At 40.5% G+C, this 18,513-nt stretch overlaps 1 protein-coding gene across 3 annotated transcripts; it reads right to left on the bottom strand.

The window, feature by feature from the left end:
• Window positions 1-157: 157 nt before the first annotated feature.
• Window positions 158-16,879, bottom strand: LOC123758645 (116 kDa U5 small nuclear ribonucleoprotein component). 3 transcript variants are annotated; one of them, XM_045743170.2, is made up of 5 exons: window positions 16,828-16,879; window positions 14,962-15,255; window positions 10,386-10,573; window positions 7,615-7,783; window positions 158-2,724 (listed from the first exon to the last, which is right to left on the bottom strand). In XM_045743170.2, exons 2-5 carry the CDS (start codon window positions 15,250-15,252, stop codon window positions 445-447), a joined length of 2,928 nt encoding a protein of 975 aa, XP_045599126.1. In that variant the 5' UTR covers window positions 15,253-15,255; window positions 16,828-16,879; the 3' UTR covers window positions 158-444. The 3 variants fall into 3 exon arrangements, with proteins under 3 accessions (XP_045599126.1, XP_069190472.1, XP_069190473.1); XM_069334371.1 differs by lacking the exon at window positions 16,828-16,879 and adding an exon at window positions 16,774-16,792; XM_069334372.1 differs by lacking the exon at window positions 16,828-16,879 and adding an exon at window positions 16,475-16,621.
• Window positions 16,880-18,513: the final 1,634 nt, after the last annotated feature.

Here is an 18,513-nt window from a genome sequence, read left to right on the forward strand (position 1 = left end):
AACATTTATAAAACACAAAGACCCACACTGGAAGACGGGACACCACGAGTGTAGCTCTCGTCCTGTAACTACACTTTAGTAATTACATTAACACCTAAATATTGTACTGAAAAGACTTACAGGATGGTATATGCCAGGATAAAAAATAAACATTAAATTTTTGTGCAATTTTACCACTGTATTTATAAAAATGGCAATTTACAGCTAGTGCAAACCACTATTTTCCATACAAATAATTACAAAAAAAAAAAAAACCTTAGGACAAGAATTTCAGGTATAGGATACTCTAATTTGTAGTACTGAAATTTAGTTATATTAAGTTAATCAAGAATTATACTATTTGTTTTCAAATATAGTAATGAAATTCCTACTAAAAGCCAAAGAATTGTACACAAGCATATATATTCTTCTCATATAATACATGTCCAAATATGTAACTAACCCTTAAGCATAGTTGAGTGTCACGTCTTGTCTGGCAAGTTCCAACAACATAGGATCGTCGAAGAACTTGTTAATAGACACATCCTCCGAAAGACCTTTTCTTCGTCGGGTCTTGATCATAAACTCACGGGCCAAATGCGTGGCAGGCTGGGGCTCTAAGGGTCGAATCACAATGCTCTTATCTAGAGGATCGCCCGGCACAATCTGCCAATGATGAAATACACTCAGACAGAAGGCCTGTCCCTGCGTATGCATACGCAGATCTGTCTCAAATCCAAACGAATCAATTGCCGGTATAAAAGCTTTGATAGTATAGAGCGGAGAACCAGCTACAGGAGCATCCTGGGTTACATGGCCACGTCGTTTGGTTAACACTGTATATACCGATGACACACAATCTGCTGGTGCCTGGATTTCCACAAAGTAGTATGGTTCCATGAGTCGTGGTGTTGCCATCAAGAAGGCAGAGTATGCAACTCTCCTGGCTGTGGGAATAACTTGACCACCTCCGTGGTGCAAAGGCTCCTCGGCGATGACTGCATCAAGAATCTTGAACTTGCAATTTCGAATAGGCTCTTCACAGAGAGGACCTTCTCTTGTCCCCCACTGAAAACCTTGCACAATAGAATCCTTTACAGACGACAACAGATTTTTGTCAACTTCCGAGGGCAAAGTGTCATCTACTAAGATATTTGGACCACTGTGATCGGGCCCAAATGCCCAAATAGACCGAGCAGCCAATACATCCCAATCGTAACGAGTCTGGAAAAATTCACCTAGTCGTCTTCTGTCCCAGTTTATTTGCACTACTTCTCCTTCAATATCTTCAGCTAAACCTCTTTCTAATGGTTCAGCAATCATAGTGATCTTATTTCTCTTGTTTGGAGTTTCTGCAAAGCATTTTAGCGAGGATGTGTCGACCACAGTTTCACAAAAGCTGACCACAGGATCAGCAACTTTAATGTCAATCTCAGAGTACATTTTCCTCAAATCATGCATAACACAATCCAGGTACAATTCTCCCGTTCCAAGAATAATATGCTCTCCAGATTCTTCTACTTTATTACTTAGAAGTGGGTAGGATTTGTTCACTTTACGAAGGCCATCTAACATCTTTGGCAACTCTGATGGATTCACTGGCTCGACTGCAATTTTTATGACCGACTGAGTGTTAAATTTAAGCGGTCGGAAAATGTGTAGCTCGCTAGTCGGGGGGAGATCTGTGATGGTAGCAGTCTTAACAATAGGCTCATCAATTCCCTCTATCAAGACCCAGTTACCAGCAGGTACAGCATTCACCTCTATATTGTACCTGCCTTCAGACACCCACAACCTTCCAACAGTCAGTATACGGGAATCTTCCTCATCCATGAGTGTGTATTTTTCACCCAACACACGGACATCTTGGTTGGCATGAATGGTTCCCGAGAGAACGCGTCCAAATACATGAAAAGCAGTTGCATCCTCATTGGGGTACTGCTTGGTGGTGTGAACAACGAGCGGGCCCTCGGGGTCGCAGGCCATCATGCTTTCTGCCAGTTCTGCATCCAGTGGACCCGTGTAAGTAGTCTCCACCTTCTGCTTCCCATATGCCTTGGGGGATGGAATGTGCTGAACACACATGTCAACAAATCCTTCAAACTCTCCAATGAATTTAGACATGAATAGTTTCAGCAATGGCCTGATGTTCATCTTCTGTTCTTCTTTGCTCATGTGGATGCCTAACTCCTCCATTAACGTTAACAGATGAGTATCTACATCACCAACAATGTGTGCAAAAATTTTATAAAGTGGTTCAAGGATGAATTCAACAAAGCTCCTTTGAGCTGTTGATGTGGGAGGCTTCTTCGTAAATTTCCTAGTTCGAGGGTTGAAGTATATATCGCCCCACAACCTCCTTGAAAAATCTTCTAATGGAAGTTCGTATCCAAAATGTTGGGCGTATGTCTTAGCAAAGGATTTTAGAGTAAAACAGAGAGAATACTGAGAACTGGCAAAGCAAACATTGCCTAACAAAGGGGAGATGGTTTGTGGATTCTCCTGGTCTGTGTACTGTTGGAGAAGAGAGTTAACCTCTTCCACTATGTGTCTTAGTTTATAATAAGCATCTTGAGGAGGCAGCTTTAGTTCCAGTATGAGACGGTCCACCTTGTTGATGCACACAGTGATAGCCAATCGTTCTTGTACTGCATGTTTCAGGAGTCGTTGTGTGTTGAGCATCACACCCTCCGCAGCATCTACAAAAACCACCACACCATCACTCAATCTCATAGCGGCTGTCACCTGCAACATAACATCCAATTAATTGGCTTGCCTTCAAAGTGAACATACAAAATACAAATTATTAATGCAAAGATGTCAATAATGATCATTAAAAATTATACCAGACTTCGAGTGTGTAAATAAAGCTCCTGTCTAAGCAGAACACTCAGCTGATTGCTGAGACAAGGTCCTACTGGTGCAGTGGTTAGGATCGTGCTCAGTCAGGGCAAGGTATGGTATAATTGCACACAAGACTCTTCGACACAGCTCGTTTTTCCGATTGTCAAAGCCTTATATCATTAGGTGGCAGTTGTTGCGACCCCTGGGGCCAGTATTGCACAGTGGCAGATGGTCCAGGAGCATATAACAACTGTTTACACAAAGATGAAATAGGGACCCTTCATTTATATATGTATTTTAGTGTGATAGGCCCTGAATGTGTTACTGTACAATCAGTTGACCAAGAGGAGACCCAGGACAATGAGACACAGGTCGCTTGGCGTTCTTCTTGAATTGGGGTCCAACAGTGGTAGACTGATTTGCATGGACTCTCTCTCTTACCTCCTACTCTACTTCTTAAGTGTAACTAACTATAAGTACATTACCACATACCATGTGAACACATGTTCACTGCTTTGAGGTTAAGCAAAGGTTAAGTTAAATTGCTTTGAGGTTAAGTTAAATTGTCCCTGAAGGAATCACAGACTTTATCACTATTTGCTGTATGTGAATTTCGTCTTCTGCCTATATGGAGTCAGAGAGGTAACGTAAGACTGAGGTGGTAAAGTATTTAAGTTGTACTTGGGGAGGGGGGGTTTAGGGTTAATAAATTATATTAAAGTAAAATTTCAGCTGGAGTTACCATCACCCATCTGGTTCAGGGTTATGTTATCTGCTCTAGACTGAAGTCTACCGTTTTATTAGAAGCTTGGGAACTGTTTCCCTGGGGGCCCGTGCCTATCCTAACCCTCTTTAGGCGGTACTCCATTACCTTGGTTTACACCCTAGCAGAACCCCCAACTTATAACAGCATGTATTAGCTTAGGTTAGATTATTAGGCTGGGTTGGATTACATTATGTAGGGTTAGGAAGGTTTTCAAGTCTGTTGGTGAAATGTCATGGGTACGACGTGACTGGTAACCCAGCAGCATAGGATGACATTCTGTACCAGTATAGCAGGGATTCCCTTTCAAACCTCTCTGCCAGCTCTCACACTGGTTGCTAATGAGGCACTGGAAAATGCTCAATATCACCTGGAATGATGAGCAAGCCACACACCAGAAGATGAGCAGATGACAATGTTTTGGTCCGTCCTGGACCATACCAAGTTAATTGTCAAGACAATCGACTCGATAATGGTCCAAGACGGACCAAAACATCGTTGTCTACTCATCTTCTGGTGTGTGGTTTGCTCATCATATCTTCAGCCACGTTATTGTGACCCATCGTCTGCATCACCTGGAATGATCTAAAAAGTTCTGCCCTAAGTACACAAAGAATTTCCAAGCACTATTTGGTATCACCGAGATTACCAAGCAGCATTCTTCCCTGACTGCCCCCAGGTGGCAGCACCTGCATCTTAATAGAACTTCTCAACTTTAGCTTCCTCCCATTCTTAACTGATCCCAGAATAACCCGAACAGGGAAAAGATATTAAAAAAAATGCCCCCTTCCTATGATTTGACATGTCAGATTTGTTTTAGTTTTACCTTACTAGAAGTGTACAAATCTAGATCCAACTAACCAATCAAGGCGGAAGTTTGTTAGCCAGAATTGGCATCAATATTGCAGTGCTTTTTATTTCACAAAATAACTTCTAAATTTTGACACTGTCCTGGATGCCACTGCATTAAAATTGTTGTGCATTAAGTGTGAGGGCAGGTACGTTAGAGAGGACTGGAGTGTGCTGCTCACCAAGCACCTGTACTGATCAATCCCACTTGCTTGCTCCCCAACGCAAGTATAATTAATGCTTTTTTGCTGCTTTCCGAGGCAAATGTAGTCAATCCCTTTTGGCTGGCACCCAAGGGAAGTATAATGGTGGAAGCCACAATAAGAAAACTGGCAAGAGTTATGGAGGCACAAAAGGTCAGGCAACCCTACAGACATGGATATTCCAATCCAAACTCTGCCAGAAGAGACAATGTTCCTCTGGTAATTCATTTAGAAAAAAGGATCAGTAGTGTGTAGCCTAAGTATGAGAAAGAAGACCTTAACTTAAAAAAAAAAAAAAAAAAGGTCAACAAGACATTGCTGACAATGCCTTAAAAGCGAAGAATTTATGCAGCTTCAAAAGAGAACTCGATAAACACCCCCAAAGGGTACCTGATCAACCAGGCTGTGATTCAAAGGTCAGCATAGTTTAACAACCTGATTGTCCAGACCATCGACCAGGAGGTCTGATCAGAGACCGAGCCACAAAAACGTTAATCCCAGGAACCACCACAAGGCAACCATGGATACCAAAGGCCATGACTCATCAAGCAGTTACATAATCACTTAATTAACCCTTAAACTGCGCATGGCATATATATACGCCGGGAGTAACACGTCCCACCTTGCGCATGGCGTATATATATACGACAAAGGGTGCCGGGCACGATTCAAATGGACCGCGGCTACACGGGGTTCACATCAGCTTCCTTGGGGCTCTTGTAAACAGATGCCATGATTAAAAAAAATCGTGGGCAATATTCTCCGGTGTGAGCAACCAAGGCTGGTGCCCGCAGCATGAGCAAACATCATTACTGTTCAGCTTGTGACCACAGCATTGCCTAAAAATGTAAAAATAAATATGTAACTGCGATTATTTAGCGATGGCAGTATTACAGAAGACCCTTGACTGTGATAAAAATTACCAGGATTGTGATAATTAGCACTGTGTGGGAGGGAGATAGTATTGCTAATTACTATCTCCTACTATAATTACTATAATGATAATTAGTAATTCTGAGAGAGGGAGGAAGGGAGGGAGATAGTGTTGTTTACTGACTGTGTGGCCACCTGTTATTGTATGCATTCACCATACCAGCTCAGTGGTTCTCTATGGTGAACACAAAAATAGATACTTATATATAATGTGTGTATTACTGTAATAACAGCAAAAAGATTATGTTGGGAAAAGCCATTTGGGTAACAAATGTGGCATCGTCTGCATGATTTGTCTATCTGTGTAGAGGGTGGCCACTATGCTCTTTGGAAACCCTACAAGCTTAGGTGTACAGTTATGGAGAATACATGTAGATACTTATATATAATGTGTGTATATAGTGTAATAACACCACAAACAGTATTGTTGATGGGAGAAATTTGAGTGCGTCTGGTCTTGAATCAGTGAGGGAGGCAGCCGCCAGCTGACTATGTGTCGCGACGTCTCTTAGTGCCTGAACTAACCATATCAGCTTAGTTGTACAGTTGTGGTGAACAAAACATGTAAATACTTATATATAACATCTGTATATAGTGAATAAAAGCAAAAACAGTATGGTGGGAGGAGGAATGTTGGTGAGTGAAGTGAGGTGAGGGAGGGAGTGGCAGTGAGTGGCTGGATGCTGTGTGATGGCCACTCCTCGTTGCTTTTTGCCTCAATACCAACTTAGTGGTTCGTTGTGGTGAACAAAACATGCAGATACTTATATATAACCTGTGTATATAGTGTAATAACAGCAAAACTATTTGTTTATTGTTTTATGAACATAATAATTGAAACACTAATATGCACACCAAACTTTTGAGTATAGCGATGATTCATCCCTTTTATTATATAAATCTACCACACTACATATTGTTGAATAATATTACTGCAAAAAACTAAAAAAAAAAAAATCAATCAGAGACATTGAAATAATTAGGTAATATCATCTTTGTGGTAACTCCCACCTGACAACTCGGGTGACACTGACCTCCTCTCATGACTGCTCTGTCAACGTCCACATTTTGCCAGACTTCCTCGGCCTATTGCGGCCAGAATATGTCACCTACAATTTTATTTTTTCTCCCGTGCTCGGTGAACACAAATTAACATTTTTAGAAGAGGAAAAAATTTTAGATTTTTTTTTTCTTGCACACAGGGGTGTAAATCTCCTCAGGGCCCCTTAGCAGCTTAAGGATTAAATCTCTACAGATTTCTTCAATTGTAGCAGCACTGTTTATATTTATTAAACAGTTTGAGCTCCAAAGAACTATGAGGTTATTTATTAATAATAACCTTGAGTTGTGAAGTTCTGGAGGTCATAAACTGCTTAACAATTGGAAACAAAGCTGCCATAGTTAAGAAAATATGTTTCATTAAGGAAAGATGTTAAAGTTAAGGAAACCTCCTTACCCTCCATAGTTAAGGAGGTCTCGTAAGTGGTTGCATAAGTGATTGATGAATCCCGGCCATGGTAATACCTACACGGATAATAAGGCCAAGATATTAGGAAAGCGTGATCGTGACTGAAGGGAAGAAAGCAACTGGCTGAGGAGTATGGCAGTGATGCAGATCATAGTTTGTGAATAAAATAAAGAGCAGTAGTGGAAAGAGTGATATAAAAACACTACTTTCTAAGAATGAAGAAAAATGAAGGAGTACCGATATAAACAGAATAAGTCACAATAACACGGTGAAACAAATAACCTAACCCACACACGAAGTTAAATACAAATCCATTTCGATCCATTCCAGACCATTATACAGTAACGTTATGACATGAATTGGTGACGGTGCAGGACAGACCAAAATGTCATCACTTCCGTTCCATATATGGGTTGGGTTATTTAATACCAATATAAAGTGCTTGATGGAACCAACAGGATACAAGGAAATAGTGTATAGTCATGCTAAATAAAAATGGCAATCCACATGGAACCGTTTAACAGAAAAGTATTCTTGACGTTTTATGATTTTCAACAAGTATAAGAACCACTTGCCTCATCAGAGAAGTTTACATGTCCTGGGGTGTCAAAGATGTTCATGAGAAAGCTCTTGTTGCGAACATCCTGCATCACTAGAGTAATGGGAGTAGCCTTGATGCTAAGCCCTCGTTCACCCTCAGTAAACAGTGTGTCCGTGTATCGGACAGGAACATCCTCCTTGCTCCTGAAACATCAACTTCAAGTTATTAAGCTGTAAAAAAAAAAATCCACTGTATATGTTTGTAAATATTTAAACAAAAACGTGAATAATCACATTATTTAACTATTAGACAGCAGTTATCATATAGTGATTTACGGAGTAATGCAGGTATCATCATATGATGATTTAGACATTCATTGTCTGGGTGTCACATGCATGATCAAAATAAGGATATACTGTAATATAATTACAACCACATACGTTCAGTGTGGATGTGATTTCAGTCACTGGACTTTCAGTGACTCCAAAGTCCTTAACTCTAGGACAGCGGCAATGAAATAAATGGTCATATCGTCCATGTGCTCAAAATATAAAAACTACAACAAATAATTTTTCATTACAGAATTATTAATTTGTAAGCAAAATGCAAGAAAAGCAAGAAAATAAGTGGATATTTATCGTTTCACTAGGTGGAGGTGCTCTGCAAGCAACCCGTCCTCTTAAAATTAACGACACTTTTCGCTCGTATGCGCGCTATGGCCAAATTTGGACGTAATTTAAAATGAAATCGACTCACAAAAGTGACGTACTATTCTGTTTTCTGTTTGAGTCGTCCGGCTTACTCGACCAGCTTAGAAAAGGATTCTTTCCATTAACGTTTTTCATACCGTTTTGAAACTTTATGAGAATTTCCTGCCCACCTAACCTATCAGAGGACCCTTAACTTACTGTTGTTGAAAAAAATTTCCAAAGTTATATTCATTTTTTTTTCATTTTCAAATTACTTCCATATTCGGCTATACGGGCAAATGGCCAAAAGCGACGTTCTTTTTAAGAGGACAGGTTGCTGCAAGACTGCGTCTGGCACTTGTCAATGCCCAGTGCTCAACCTTGCTGATGCTATGTGCAGTGTTATGTCCTCCCGATGTTTCACTGATTGTTTTATCACTTGCTTTCCTTTATTTACATCCACATAGACCTATTATATCCATGTATACATCATACAGGTAAAAGCCAGATAATAATGGTTTAAATCGTCATATGATAACCGCATTATCCCAAGGAGCGTCACTAGACAATAGTCGCCGTCTACAAACAAGCTTCGATTATTTTGAACAGATCCTTCTAACTGATACATCCACCTGATTCATCTTTATTAAATACAATCTTTTAATAGGATGCTATAGTTTCATAGATGTTTTAGTTCATCCGGTGGATGGACACGTGGAGAGACATGGACAACTCTAACTTGTCCATATCTCAGACATTGTCCTTGTTTTGTGTCTAACTGAATTTTGCAATATAATTTAACAAATTTTCTCTCTATGCCTTGTAATTGAAGAGGACAATTACCCAAGCATTATTATGAGCTACATAGCAACAGCAAATGAGTGCTGCCGAGTGCCTCTGAAGCCATGGAGGAACTACTATAATACAGGGGTATATTAATCTAGGGACAAATGTGAATTACTATACGTCAAGCACGTTTTGTAAATACGGTAAGACATACTAAATACAGCTGTTAACATTTGGTCCAGCAAAGTGTCCTTTTAACAACATTTTACTTACACAGTAATCAAGGGCCATACAAATCCAGGGCTACCTGCAGGTCAACTAAGTTTATCCATTACAAATTATTTTCCCTTAGCTGAGCATGTGCAATTACCGAGGTGGAATTACTTAGTGGAGTCACAAGTTGAGAGCTATGCTCATCATGTCCCATCTTCCTTGCGATCATTGTCATATATGAAAAATTAGAATTTTACTTGCACATACGCCCCTCTCATGCCTTTTATCATCTGTTCACCTTTGTTTTTAGACCTTGTACCTAATCCAATGTCTTATAATTTTTCATGTTGTTGATTTAAACATTTATCTCCAGTTATTTAATCATTACCTCTCATAACCCTGTACTGAATGTACTTGCACGATTCCTGTCATACTTTGGATAAAAGTACAGTATTAGAGCCCAGTAGGCATAATGAGTCTTGGGTAAATTGTAGAGATATTAGCTGTGAGAGCACATCCAAGGAGCTTTATTATAAAATGTAAAATGATTGTAAACATTTGTGCTCAATGCTTTGCCTACCTGCTAATGCCCAGTTAACACAGAGAGCAAGGAATAATAATGATTAGATGTGGTAGAGAATTAGGATAGATGACACCAGTTTGAGAAGGAGCAAATACAAGTCTGGAGCAGCATAGTACTGCAGGGTGCTGCTGTCGATGATCTACTATTGAATACTGGTGCCGATTCTCTGTAATGTTTTGTCACATGCAAGATAGGGTGAATGGAAGGTAGGTATGAATGTGTATGAGTTTTTGATTCCAAGGTCAAGTGCTGGGACCACACACATACACATCAGCCCAATACGATGAATGGATGGGTACAACATTGCAATATCTTTAGGATCTGTTTCTTTACTACTTCCCTATTTTCTAATGGCTATTGTCATCCCACTCCATGAAAGTCTGAAACAGAGTGAAGAACTTAATTTAAAAGCATTACATCTGTAAAGAAAAGTTGCAATGAGTACTCCAAGCATATCTGGCATGATTCAGTATAATTATAGTACAGTTGGGTACAGTATTACCCAATCCACCTGAAATAATGTCAGGCTTGTACCTGAATTCTGGGTGTGTTTGGTGTATAAGGCAGTCCACAAAGGTGCTTTTGCCATGATGAAGATGACCCACAAGAGAGATATTTCGAACCAAGTTTGGGTTGTCCATCAGATCAGCCAGAAACTCCAGATTGTAGCAGGTGACTGGTAAGTCTTTCTCAACATGGCTGAACTTCTTCACCTTTACTGGCTGTAAAACAATGATCCACACTTAAAAAGGCATTCAAGTAAGTTTACAACTTATAATAGTTTATGAGTCTTCACTGACACTGTCTTTACTGAAGTGTCAGAGAAGACAATAAATTGCCATAAAAGTAAACAATTTAATTTAATTGAACCTGGTGTACAAATAGCATTACAAACCAAGTTCTAGTTAAAACCCTCAACAGGGAAGAGAAGTGACTAATGCAGAGCAAAAAAAAAAAAAAAAAAAAAAAAAAAGATTCATGTTATGGACAAAGTATACAATACAACACTGTAATTTCTTTCAAACAAATTTGTATGTGTAGTGTGCCGGCGATGAGTCACAATAACGTGGCTAAAGTATGATGACCAGACCACACACTAGATATGCCAGCGGTATGCCACCAGGCTCGTCCCGGAACTGAGAGGATTGAGCTACGAGGAAAGGCTAAAGGAGCTGAACCTCACATCCCTGGAAAACAGAAGAGTAAGGGGAGACATGATAACCACCTACAAAATTCTCAGGGTGGACAAAGACAAACTCTTCAGCACGGGTGGGACACGAACAAGGGGACACAGGTAGAAACTTAGTACCCAGATGAGCCACAGAGACGTTAGAAAGAATTTTTTCAGTGTCAGAGTAGTTAATAAATGGAATGCACTAGGAAGTGATGTGGTGGAGGCTGACTCCATACACAGTTTCAAATGTAGATATGATAGAGCCCAGTAGGCTCAGGAATCTGTACACCAGTTGATTGACAGTTGAGAGGCGGGACCAAAGAGCCAAAGCTCAACCCCCGCAAGCACAATTAGGCGAGTACAATTAGGTGAGTACTAGAATGTGAAGGGCCGACGATGTTTCGGTCCGTCCTGGACCATTCTCAAGTCGATTGTGATGAGGAGCAAAGTAAGGTGTAGTAGAGGGGCTAGTACTTAGTACTAGTAGAGGGGCGAGGTTACTTTTATGTGTAGTGTGTTAATATGAGGAGACATTTTATGCATTAACCCCTGTACTGCAGCCACCACGATAACATTGGGAAAGTGAGTGTGCCGCACTACATATAACATTTGTTAGTACAGAGGAGCCTCAATTCAACAAACCTCAATACGACAAATCCCCGGCTGAAACACGCATTTTCCATGCCTAAGTTACTCGCCTAATTCGACACACAAGTAGCGGGGGATTTGTGGATTTACTTAGGAATCTATCATTCACGTAATGCATAAACCACCAATTAGCTAAGCTACTTTAGTACTAAATATAGAATTAGTAATGATACTGTGTTTGATACCTGATCTTAGTTATAAGAACATAGGAACATAAGAATAGAGGAAATTGCAGAAGGCTTATTGGCCCATGCAAGGTAACTTCCATTTAAATCCAACCAGACTCACTTGTACTATATATACAGTACAGTACAGTACTTGTTCAGTATGTGTAACCTACACTTGAAACAATTAGGTGATTCCTCATCTCCATTCACCTGGGGTGTAGGAGTCTTGAACCGTGGACCCCACGCATGTGAGGCCAAAGCTCTATCAACTGGGCTATTAGTAGTCTTGGCACTTTCGTCCGCTGGGGACAGACTGTGTCAATTAATATCTTTATGGATGTCCGGTGGGAAGGCATGTTGCATCCAAAATTAAAACATGCTAAAATTCAATTATTTTCCCAATCATTATGGGACTAGTTTTAAAATGCAGGCCTTTAGATTGCGAACAATATGGTACCAGAATAAACAACGTATCATGACAATTGTGGTGAGAAAAGTAAACAAAGTATAGACAGTTTAGTATTGGTGTGCGGCTGGGTGCACGCTGGGTGTAACACTTATCCGATTTTTGGGTTTGCTGCGGATGGCACACCAGGCTTTTATGACTATACCCATATATCCCTTTAGAGAATTCTATTGCAAAAAATTTTATACCAAAATGAGAGATGTAATACGAAAATTAACGTGAAAAAACTGAAAAGAGCATACACATTTTAGTGCTGTTGCGCATTCACGGGTAACGCACATCTGATTTTTGGATTTATTGTGGGTGGCATGCCGGGCTTTTTGACCTTATATGCATATACCTCTGTAGGAAATTCCATTGTGAATAATTTGATACCAAAATGAATAACGTAACATGAAAATTGATGTTATCAAACCGAAAAGAGTATACACATTTGGGTGCGGGTATTGTGGGTGTGCCAATGGGTGCTCGATCATGGGTAACACTTGGCCGACTTTTGGCTTTGCTGCCGGGGGCGCGAGCCAAGCTTTTGGACCTTGTGTGCAGATACCCCCCCTGTAGAGAATTCTATTGTGAACATATTGATACCAAAATGAACAAATGAAATGTTATGAATGAAATTCATAGCATAAGAATTGAGGTGAGAAAACTGGAAAAGAGGATACACGTTTCAGTGCTGTTGCGTGCTCACGGGTAACGGGTGGCCGATTTTTGGGTTTGGTGTGGGTGGCACGCCAAACCCTTGAAGCTTATATGCATATACCCATGTAGGGAATTCTATTGCGAATAATTTGATACCAAAATGAACAATGTACAGCGAAAATTAAGACAAGAAAACTGAAAAGGAGTATACCCATTTTAGTGTGGTCGCACGCTCATGTGAAACGCTCAACCCACATTGGGGTAGGCTGGGGGTGTGCACGCCAGGAAGGCGAAAGTGTTAATAAGGAAAGTTTTATATTACTCATTTTTATATTCCTCGTCTATTATGTTGCAATGTAATTTTTTCCATAAATCAATATCCGTTTCCAAACTAGTATTTACCCAGGTCTTTACTGACGTAACATAATTTGTTTTTGTTGAGGGTCAGGAAGCCTGCATATATACACTTTAGGCCCCCCCCAAGATCAAACTACTGACCCTCCCTACAATGCAACCCCACAACAGCAGCCTTACTCCTGGGTACTGTACTTATTTACTGCTAGGTGAATAGAGGCATTAGATGAAATTAAATGTGCCCCCCCTCCCCCATCCACACACACACATATATATATATACTGTAGACACGTGATTATCTGGAATCCGACCATCCGGAAAACATCCTTATCCGGCTAAAACCATGGCCGGATAAAGTTATCTCACTGTCCGGCCAAAATGTCCATGGGAGCTGGAAAAGCGGGTGTTTGGCCAGATAGAAAACCTGGGCCGGTTAACTTGCTGCCGATGTTGCACTATCCGGACAGTCAGCCGGAGAAGCGGTGAATTGTCTGGATACGAAAGCCAAGCGGCGGGCTATACTGTATTAATCCCGTACGGCTGTGGCTCTAGACGCATGGTGTAGGATGGGGTGGGATGGGTGGGTGGTGTCGGGAGGGGAGCGTTGGGAAGGACCACCTGAGGGGATAAGGGGGATGTAGAGGGGGCCTATACTCTACAATAATTACCATTAATTTTAGAACAATTCATCATAGCCAAAAACAAAAGAAATACTAGTACTGTAATTATGTAATAACAAATATACAAGTTACCTAGAAACAATTTGCACAGGCTGAAATTTTCTTAAAAAATATTGTGAGTTTTTCCTCCTGGCGACATACGTAACGTGCCTGCCTATCCCAAGTGGACCCGTCCAGGCCTAGTCAAGCCATGTGCTCCCGTCCCTCGTGTTATACCAAAGTGCCGCACCATTAGTGAAATATTTTTTTAAATAACTTTTTTTATTTTCATAGTAACCTTGAACATTTTTGGCCAAGACTATGTCTGGTAGGAGCATCAATCGTTCTGGAGGTGTTAAGAGGAAGAAGGTTGTCCTAACAATTAAAGACAAGCTACGTGTTATACAACTTTGTGAAAATGCCAGTTGACTTCAAGTGTTGCCAAGGAATTTAATATAGGCCAGGAGGCCTGGTCGACGACCGGGCCGCGGGGACGCTAAGCCCTGGAAGCACCTCAAGGTAACCTCAAGGTGGGCAGTAGTACTGTTTCTGATATAAGTTAACAAAAAGACCAATATTGAAATACATTTCAACTAGTGAGGCAAGCCAAGCGCCTTCAACCAGTGTGGCATCACAGGCAAGCCAAGTGCCTTCAACCAGTGAGGCTTCAGCAGCTGGCACTCAAAACTAACTTTGCCTAAACTCGTTAATCGAGGCACCACTGTGTCTATACACACACACACACACACACACCCGTCAGTAGTTTCAAAGCGTTACATGACAGAGTGCTGGGAAGAAGGGACACCACGAGCATAGCTCTCATCCTGTAACTACACTTAGGTAATTACACACATACACACGGTATAAATATTTTATTATATTTTAATGGGAAATCTGGAAATGAATCAGATGGAAAAGTTGAATTTTTTTTACTTGAATAAGCTGTTACCTGTTAGCTGGAGTAACATTGTAACCCAAATGATAGGATAGTGAATGTTACCTGAATGATAGGCTGGGTCAAAGGTTGAGCATCCTCTTCCTGTACAATGGTCTCAACTTCTGGGCCATAGACGTCGGCAGCACTGGGGTAATACTGCTTGTCTTCGTGAAGCACCACAGCCTGAGCCGAGACTTCCTCTTCCTCTCCCCCGGCCCCATCGTCGTCATCAAAACCATTCACATCCTGGTCGTTGTCTTGGTAGTCGTCCTCGTCGTCGTCATCTTCCTCCTCGTCAGAGTCGAGCTCGGGCCCAATGTAGTTACCAAACTCATCGTAAAGATCAACATCCATTGCCTGATGGAAAAATTTAACATAAAAAAATATTGAACAATAATAAGTATTGTTCAAATGTAAGATAACACCAAAAATAAGAATTGCCAGTACTTATATGTCTTAAAAAATAGTGAAACCTAACTTGGGGTAAGTTCTACAAGTAAATAAAGGCATGCCACAAAAAGGTTGCAAACCATTTATATCACGATGGGAAAACCACTTTTTTTATATAACTGCCAGATACATGCTTACTTTATCCAAAATAGTATTAGCTAACCTTGCTTATGTTAATGCTGGTAAGGGTTGGCACTGCACAAGTAACAATAATATTATTATTATTCAGGATAAAAACCCACATTAACGTAAAGATTTACACTAAGTCTTTCAAACTCTCCTGAGTGCTTTGTCAAGGTTAGTGGTTACAATGAGGCATTTCAATGACTAATCTCATTGTAAATCTCTTGCTCTAAATCTTTACATCAATTTCACAAATTATATATATTACATAAATGTGTGGGATTTTATCCTATGTTGTTATGTCTGTGAGAAGACGTTACCATTAATTGTTATTATTTTAAGACTCCTAACCAATTCGATAACTGTACTTGACTAACTTTTAGTCAAGCTTTACTTGCTTTTGCATTATATTTCAACATAAAATATAACATACCACCATCATTAGCACAGAAATTTGTATCAAACGTTAACTCTTATTTATTGATGGGTGTAGAAGTAGTGGCAGTACTGTGTGTACTGCCGAGGCCGCTACATACAGCCACCTTAACATAACCCAACAGTCCTAGCATTTACAGGCTAAGAAAACATTTCGTGTTTACATTCCTAGTTTTTTGGAAACAGAAAAACAAACCACCATACAGGAAATCTACTTTTATATATTATATATTATATATTATATATATATATATATATATATATATATATATATATATATATATATATATATATATATATATATATATATATATATATATATATATTATATTTATATATACAAGATTTGTTACATTCTTGTACAGCCACTAGCACGCATGGGGTTTCGGGCAAGTCCTTAATTTTTCCCCCGGAATATAACCCGCCAAATCGTTTAAGAACCAGGCACCTATTTTATTTCTGGAGTAAACAGAGACTAAAGTTAAGGCTTTGTGCCCAGTAAATCCTCCCCGGGTCGGGATACGAACCCAGACCACAGCGCTCGCGACGCACCGGGCGAGTGTCTTACCACTGCGCCACAACGGGGACTGGCAGTTCTGGTTTCAGCAGTGGTTGAAGACCACTAGACCAGCAGACTTTAGGAGCCAGACCAAGGGGGCTCCCGAGCACCAGTACAGCAGCCTCAAGGTCTACCACGGGACACATGTGGTAGACCCAACATATGAGCCTTGCCTGACCAGTAAACATGGGTCTACCACCACACCACTCCCTCCTCAACCACCGCCTCCCATACACCACCACACCTCCTAAACTCCACTAATAACATAACCACACCAAACAACTTGTATAATAAACTGTAAATATTACATATAACTGTTTAAGTCTACAATAACAAGAGAAATGTGAGCGAGAGTCACTCACAGTCCCCCAAGCAGCGCGCTGTTCCGATCTTTCGTATACAAACGTTGCAAACACCCCCCCCCCCCCCACCACCACCCAGATAGAGCTAATGGTCGCTTTTTAATAAATTATTATGCAATAAAAACTGTCTATTTTACATTTGGTATTTTTTGTATATAATTAGTTTATATAATATTTACGTTCTATCAAATGTTGGGTTGGTCAGAGTTAGGCTATAACCTAACTGGTACGAAATGTTCTATTGAGTTTTCGTATTCACGTTTGATCGCTTACTCCTACAAACCAAGACAACGATAAAAGAAGCGTATTTATTTATTTATTTATATACAAGAAGTTGCATTGGTCTATAAGTGTCATAAACATAGCATTGATGTTTTTATGTTCTTGTAAAATTCCTGAGGAATTTTCGAAAATGTATAGATTTTTTTTTAGATATATACAAGAGTTGTTACATTCTTGTACAACCATTAGTATGCGAAGCGTTTCAGGCAGGTCCTTAATCCTATGTCCCCTGGAATACGACCCCCGCGAAGAATTGTTTTTACAACTAAGTACCCATTTTACTGTTGAGTTAAACAGAGACTACAGTTAAGGATTTGCACCCAGTAAATCCTCCCCGGCCGATACGTATATATATAAAATACGAACCCATGACAAAGCGCTCGTGGAACGCCAGGTGAGTGTCTTACCACTACACCACGGAGACTGGTGAAAATCTATCTTAAGTCTCGAAAATTATCGTAGAATATAAATTGTCCTCCACACTCCCGTGGAAATAAACATTCCATTCACCTGGGCTCTAGGAGACTCCAACCTAGAAGAAAGCCATGTACACAGACCACAAGTGTGAGACTCAATAACTGGCTTGGCTCCACACATGCAGAACTGGCTCCACACATGCAGAACTGGCTCCACACATGCAGAACTGGCTCCACACATGCAGAACTGGCTCCACACATGCAGAACTGGCTCCACCGCATCTTGCCACTAACGCACTGAAGAACAATGGAGGAGTAATTTTATGTGATTCAAAGCTAGCTCTTCCAATCCTTAAAAACCCGACATGCAAAATAGATACTAGAAATGTTTGTAACCTCCATTATAAACAACATTATTAATGCACACAGCAAGAGTTTCAGAGTCTAATTTGTATATATACCATCTCACATAGGTGTTGTCCATCATGACGACACAGACAAGGCAGCTAAAACTGCATGTGATTAGTCTGAAATTGAGCTGGAGATGAGCATTACAATTTTTGCTGTAAAAGCTGCAGTATTTCAGGAAATTAGGAATGACAGAAGAGAGTTACTGACACTCTTAGGCCAGAAAGCACGAACATTAAGAGCTATGATATATTTAGAAATGATCCTGCTTGGAAAAGCAGGAAAGTTTCTGTAGGGAGAAAACGTCTGCCTCACGGGTTGCGCCTTGATGCGCGCGCACCAAAGCAGGGTACTTAAGCGGTCAGCAGGGGTCATGACCTCCTCTAAGCCTCTAACACCATCGACAGTCACCAGCAAACGATGTAAGTCTTTCACAAGGCGTTACAGCCTGGTTACAGAGCACACAGCAATTCCGGCCGCACGCAAGGTACCCGCTCTCATCCCGCATTCCAGCTCACTCCCCCCCCCCCCCGACCGCGTTCAAGCTCCCAATGTTTCAAAGATGTGTAAATATTTCATT

Source organism: Procambarus clarkii, chromosome 31 (assembly GCF_040958095.1).
Source record: "Procambarus clarkii isolate CNS0578487 chromosome 31, FALCON_Pclarkii_2.0, whole genome shotgun sequence".
NCBI classification, from domain to species: domain Eukaryota; kingdom Metazoa; phylum Arthropoda; class Malacostraca; order Decapoda; family Cambaridae; genus Procambarus; species Procambarus clarkii.